The following is a 7090-nucleotide window of genomic DNA, read 5'->3' on the forward strand; positions in this document are numbered from 1 at the left end:
AGAACCAAGTTTACACAGCTAGTAACATTAATTTACTCTTGGAGTGCTACATTTTACTCATAAGCAAATACATTAAGCTTAATACTTAATTATGTGGAAAGTTCAATTTTTACTCATAAGAAAATACATAAAGCTTAATACTTAATTATGTGAAAAGTTTAATTAATTCAACAAAGAATATCTGGAATAAAAATAAAAATTTCAAGCAAAGAGATTTTTCTGAAAATATTTTTATGATAATTTGACTTTAAGATCTATTGGAATGATTTATTTGACTTTTTTTTTTTAATTTACCAATTTAAGCTATACTATAAAACCTAAACAAACAAAAACGTATACTTAAAGCTTAATTTTAGTCAAATAAAATTATAAAATAGCTTCATATACAGCAAAAGTTTTCACATTGATTACACTCCAGAAATGTCACATTAAAATATTTGACAAAAATTATATTCAAATAAATTTATAAAATATAACCAATAAATAGGACTTTATAAAGAAATAAAATAATAGTGAATTGAGATTCCCAAGCTACACACCAAGAACCATAGATTAATATTGACACAAAAACATTTTGGTATTCATAGATTAATATTGACACAAAAACATTTTGGTATTCATAGATTGATATTGACACAAAAACATTTTGGTATTCATAGATTAATATTGACACAAAAACATTTTGGTATTCATAGATTGATATAAACACTTGACAAAATCATTTTGTTATTGTGACCCTAGACACAACAGGTTAAATACTCCGTAACAATGACACTTATATCACAATATAAATATAACAAGATTTAGTTTAACAATGAAAGGCTAACTCTCTATGAAAGTTCACGGCATTTATTTCATTCAACTATTTCTAACTATATTCTTACATTATAATATTTAAAACAATTGCTTTAAAAAAACTGCTGTGGTAAACAACCAATTTAATGGTTTTAACTATTTAAAACAGGAAAATTATTTGTTCAAAAATGTGTGATAAAAACTTAATTTAGACAAAACCATGTTTTCTACAATACAAAATGCACAAATAAATGGATTTCTTGTTTGGTAAATTGAATTTTAGAGAAATCAAAAGAGGTAGAAGACATCAGATCTTTTTTTATTTTTAGATACCTTTGTTTACACATACAATAAATATTTGCTACAAAACACTATAATGTAAGAAATAAATTTAGCATGAAATCAATATCATCATGGCTGAGAGAGAAAGGAATTATTTACTTACATAGAATGCTAAACTTATCAATCAATATGCTGCAATGGCTTGTTCAATGTAACAATAAATAGCTTTGATTCTAACTTCAGATTAAAAGTTGTTCAGAAATAATGAAGACACAAGTTATAGATCAGTGTCAATGAGATTCAGAGCTAATACATCACCATACATAAATCATTCAAAAAACCTGATCTGCATAAAGTTCTGCTCAGGAGGGTTTTCAAACCCAAATAGTGTGTAGAAGTTGACATTGTGATCCTTACATTCCAGGGAAACTTTGTAGCAGCCCAGCATTTCACTCAGACACACCAGCAGGTCCACTAGGCTGAAATATACCACGGCAATGCTCAGGTTGTTTTTTTTAAATATAAAGTTACTTTTAAAAAACTTTTTTTCTCTCAGTTTAAACCATGTATTGTGTTTTGTGACAAACCAGATCTCAGTTTTGCTGAATCATCTGTTCTGTTTTTCTGACTATCAAGGGTTAAAATTGTGAAGGCAATGCAGTACATTATACTATAATGTGTTAGTGTGAAATTGAATGCAGTGTAGCATGGATGTCATGTGTGAATATTGTGTATCTGAATGTGAAAACAAGAAAATTTACTGTGTTTCACATTTTTAAAATAAACTAGATAGTATAACAAATGTAGTGAAAAACAAAAATGACTTACATTTTACCAATTTGCTGCCCTCTGTAATCATTGTTGACAACAACATCTTCAACTCTTGCTCTCTGTACCAAAAAAAGCAATTTATTCATTCATCTATGGAGTATCAGCAAGTTATTTGAAAAAAATAACAATTTCATTATTCTAAGTCAAGCAACTAAAATTTCACTCAGGCAGAAGGTTGAGACAAAAATAATATGGTACCTATATAATATTCTCACTATAACAAACATCTTATTGAATAAAACAAATCCTTAAAATATCTCATGGCCAATATGTGCTTCCAAAATAGAGCTGAAACTACTATCTATGGGTGCATCTACTTACAGCTGAAGCATGATGTATAAATTTCCTTTCTACCACCAATGTGGCTGTTCCTATAATCTGACCTTTGACCACATCCTCTATAACAGTAATATAATACGTGTCGGCACAAGACTTCATCCGATTAAACTGAGCTATGAAAAAATGGATTTAAAAATTAAAATGGTGGTATTTATTACATACAAAGCTATACGCAAATTAAGCTTTTATGCTTCCAATATCTTTTTATGTCAACAGCATCTGAATATTCTTATTTTTTAGAACATTTTGATTTTAAATTACACACCAAATTACCCTACTATGATTACAGTTACAGTTAAAAATCACACATAAATCAATTTTAATGAAAAAAATAATTAATGGTAAACAACTGTGTGTCTCAACAACTTACATATAAACTGTTCTTTGGTCAGGTCCCCAACAATAGTAAGTTCTTTGAGCAAATTGAGATAGCCTGTAATGGAGAAAATACAAGTTACATTTTCAAACACAAAACAGGGGAGGGAACTTTCTACAAAGCATTTTTTTTTACATTTCCTGATTACATATAACTATTTTTTTTACCACATTTTTTAAATTAAACATATTAGATCTATATACACATTTTTAAAAATCAAAGAATTATTTAGAATGTAACATAATAGGAAAATACATTTCATAATATTAGACTGGGTTGGAATGAAAGAGTATTGTAAAAGCTATTTACCTTTGTCATAATCACTTATACAGAGAGGGCGTATGATAAAGTTTTCTCCAGGATTAAGTGGTGTTACTCCATTTTTATACTCTGCTTTAAACTTGGTCTTATCCAGTTTATTGTAAATAGCAGAGTCGTACATATACGTTTCATCACATCCATTCTGATGTTATTAAAAATATGAGTGATGATAAAATACTAGAAAACAACTAAATTTAGGCCTAAATCACTATTTTTTTTTTAACTTCATAATATAGATTACACAAGTCTTCAATGTGGAATTTTTAAATATGTACAGAGCCGGCGTTAGGGGTACGCGGGGCCTATGGCCAACCGTCCGCGCGGGGCCTTATATTTTTTTCATTGGTGTATAAATAAAACATGTACAGTGAGGCGTTTTTTTTTTTTCTTCTCAACGCGAATTAATATTTATAACGATATATATGGTATTTTTAAGCTGTTTATCAATGTCGTATTAACATTAAGACACTGATTAACAAAAACTTTGTTTACTTAGAAGTGCTTTTGAAACGTTGCTTGTTTCTGTTAAGGCTTTTTGTTTGAAAAGTAAAAAATAAAACAGATATAAGTTTGATACACGCATTAAAGAGACGATGAACGTCAGCTTCAAACCTGACTTTTTTACATTAATGTTTATTTATGAAAATCTTACCAGTACGTTCACAAACGAAAGTCTACTTTTCTTGCCTTTCGTGACTGGAACTGTTAGCAAGATTCTGTAGGCGATCGCCGTGTTGGGAAGGGAATCCCGAATACTACAAATGTACTAAAGGCACTGTTTGGCTGACTTAATACCTTCCGGCACTTTGAAGCAACGTTAAATCGGTCCACAGTGGCGGGTGATAGTATCGATATTTTCTCAATTTATCGAGTGTTAACAGGGGCATTCAAAGTGTGTGGATGCCGGGGAAAATAGCAAAACATTGATAGATTTCGGAATAAGCTCGAATCGTGAATTACGGCTATAGATATCCAAAGGAAATGACTCTCAAATGTAATCACGGACGCTCAGTAAGGTGGAACACTGGGGGGGGGGGGGGGGGTGACAGTTGGTGGGGTGAGGTGAAGCCCGTGAAGGATAACTGTACATTTAAATCTATGGGATGCCAAACCCTAAAAAAATCAGTTGGGGTACTACGTTACTGGATCTCTGACCGCAGCCATTCAAGAGAAGGTGCGTGTGTATAGAGCGTCCACGTATTACATTACAGGTTAAGACCGCGTTCTCACAAGAGAAGGTCCGTGTCTATAATTAGAAAGTGAACTATGTGACAACCAGCTTCATGTTATTTATGAGTTTCTCGATGGCATGCTCGAACTGCTGGTAATTTAGACGTTTTAGAAATCAGGAGAACTTTACCATAAAACAGTCTCGGCCCGATGTATCAAACAGTATAGACTTTATAATTTGTTTAGTGTGCCTACACTATTTTAAAACAAGAATCTTATGTCCTTAACTATTATACTGAACATCCCTACACAGAGGCGTAGCGGGGGGGGGGGGGGGTTGCGGATCGCACCGGGTGACACCTTTTAGAGGGGTGACACCAAGGCAAAAAATAGCAAAATATATAGAGAAAAACTTAAGGGGGGGGGGGGGGGCAAATCAAAAGTTTGAGGAGGGGGGTTGCAAATCGAAAATTTGAATTTTTTTTTCCGGGAAGGGTCGCTACGCCTCGGGAAGGGGGGGGGGGGTGACACCATTAAGTGCCGCACCGGGTGACACCCGACCTCGCTACGCCACTGTCCCTACAATTAATTAAAATAAACATGTGCTTAATCACTTTACGAATACCGTTAAAGTTTACTAAAATGAAAATGGACATAATTACTGTATAAATGCCCTTCAAAAATATAAAAATAAATACAAGTATAATGTATTTAAAGATGACGTGACAATATATAAAATAAATATGAACATAATTACTGTATGGATGCCTATCAAACGTATCGTGGTGAATATGCATAAAAGATGTTACACAAAAGATGCCCATACAGTGTATAAATTATGATTTTAGGGATAAATACTCTGGATTTCCGGGGCATGTCCCCATCCGCTCCCCCCCCCCCCTCCTCCTCTGCAAGCCATCATCAGGTCACTGACTGTTTACTACAGGCACCCCCGCCTGCTCACTAAAAAAAACGTCTTCAACGGTCCGCAAACAATAGGGTATCTTTTTACGTTTTTCCCGATTTTACTTCCCATGTCAGGTCGGGGGGCTAATTCGCGACCGCCATCTCCAGTCCAGAGTTTCTTCCAGGCATCTCTTCGCCCCCCCCCCCCCCCCCGAAAATTTTTTTACCCCCCCCCCCCCCGATCGAAATGAAATTTATATAATTTATATAGAAAATATATACTTTTAACAGTGTCCGCCCCCCCGAAGAAAGTTTACCGCCCCCCCCCCCCCCCCGAAGATTTCAAGTGCCCCCCCAGAGAAAAATGTCTGGAAGAAACACTGCTCCAGTCACCTCAGGACAATAGCGAGTCGACCGTGTCAGCGATGTGTGACACTAATGTCTTTCTTTAGAATAACGGTCTGTCCCAGTCCATAACTCACTAACATCAGCCGTGGCCTCAGTTTTAACATCCAACAATTTCGGCCATTTAGTTGTTTTTTTTTTTTTAAATTTAATTCAGCAAAGATTATTTAAGTTTACAAACTAATTCAGGCAACAATGGCGTTGCTGAAGCGCGGGGGCCCCTTCAAGCGCGGGGCCTAGGGCGACCGCCCCATTTGCCACCCCCTAACGCCGGCTCTGAATATGTATGTTAGCTTTCAACTGATATTATGTGAACAGATGTCCTGTGTTTATAGTTCAATTATCTTTATTCTTAGTACATGATTTACAGAGGTATGCTAAAAATATATTGGTCAATACAAGGACATGTTTTCATCACCAATTAATTATCTCTACTTTTAGCAACATTCATTGGCGTCACTAAGCTGGGTGTCACCCAGTGACGCACTTCATGATATATATATATATATATATATATATATATATATATATATACAAACATACACTTAACAGATTATTTAAGTTTAATTAATCATTAATGGAACTGGCAAAAAGGCTTTTTCTTCTGTACATTTTGCAATTTTTTGAATTGGTGTCACCCCCTTAAAATGGTGTCACCCAGTGCAGTCCGCACCCCCGCCCTCGCTACGCCTCTGGCAACATTTGCTATAATATATAAACAACGGCCATCTGTAACTTAGAGTGGTTTCCCCTGAACCTCTAATGATAATTTTACAAAAAAAAAACTTAAACAAGTTGGCTGCTAAAAAAGTAAATGAGCTTGGCTGCATCTGATGAAAACATCGCTAGTCTTTATTTTTTACTGAAAAGTTTTAATACCATAATATATTGTTTAAAAATAGTCATTAATGAAACTTCGAAATATTTTTGTAACTTTCAAAACATAAATCCTACTAAATAATGTGAAATAATGACTAAAATTTAATGAGTCACCTTTTTTTCACATCACTAGTCTCGGACGATTTTCGATCTAGATAACGTACCTAAAACGATTACGATAGATCACCCAAGGTTTTATTTAATTGTTATTATATTAATTTTATTAGGCCTTTTACTATACTATAGTAATAATTAATAATTTTTTTAATTAATAATTAGGCCTAACCAAAAGAAAATAGAAATAAAACTTAAAAAACTGAAGAGTAGGCCTAAATCATTTTTAAATGTATATTAATATTAATTATTTTATTATAGATCTAGATCTAGATCTAGATCTAGGGCCTAAATAAAATATAGATCTAGATCTAGAACTCTACCTACCTCTACTACACCTGACATTTTAATTAATATTTAAACGTGGGGCTGTTGTTAGAAGACTTTCCGCGTTGTCACGTCTACACAATCCCAAGTTTTCTTCTTTCGATATCGTGAAACGTCAACGAATCTATTAATAGAAATAAATCAAACCAGGATGTACGTTTTATCAACTAACAGGTGAGGTTGTCTTTCTTAGAAAAAAAATTGATGAACCATTATTATTAGGCCTAATATTTATCATTATAAAGTCGCCCAAATAAAAATGCTTATAACTTAGAAAGTCTACATATTCAAAATGAAAAATTGGAAATATTTTTAGGAATTTGAGAACATTTAATTAAATAGTAA

The 7090-nt window shown here is 33.4% G+C and overlaps 1 protein-coding gene across 1 annotated transcript in view; it reads right to left on the reverse strand.

Moving 5' to 3' along the window:
* Positions 1 to 6864, reverse strand: part of LOC131941927 (glucosamine 6-phosphate N-acetyltransferase) — a 9379-nt gene extending 2515 nt beyond the window's left edge. The window contains exons 1-6 of the mRNA XM_059301539.1: positions 6746 to 6864; positions 2933 to 3086; positions 2618 to 2680; positions 2230 to 2360; positions 1906 to 1967; positions 1 to 1556 (exon numbers count right to left, since the gene is read on the reverse strand). The exon at positions 1 to 1556 is cut by the window's left edge and continues 2515 nt beyond it. Of these exons, the coding sequence (XP_059157522.1) occupies positions 1406 to 1556; positions 1906 to 1967; positions 2230 to 2360; positions 2618 to 2680; positions 2933 to 3086; positions 6746 to 6763 (579 nt within the window). The 5' untranslated portion in view covers positions 6764 to 6864 and the 3' untranslated portion in view covers positions 1 to 1405. The remainder of the gene's footprint in view (positions 1557 to 1905; positions 1968 to 2229; positions 2361 to 2617; positions 2681 to 2932; positions 3087 to 6745) is intronic.
* Positions 6865 to 7090: the final 226 nt, after the last annotated feature.

Source organism: Physella acuta, unplaced genomic scaffold (genome assembly GCF_028476545.2).
Source record: "Physella acuta isolate Inbredline_101_S28 unplaced genomic scaffold, ASM2847654v3 ptg000377l, whole genome shotgun sequence".
Lineage (NCBI taxonomy): Eukaryota > Metazoa > Mollusca > Gastropoda > Physidae > Physella > Physella acuta.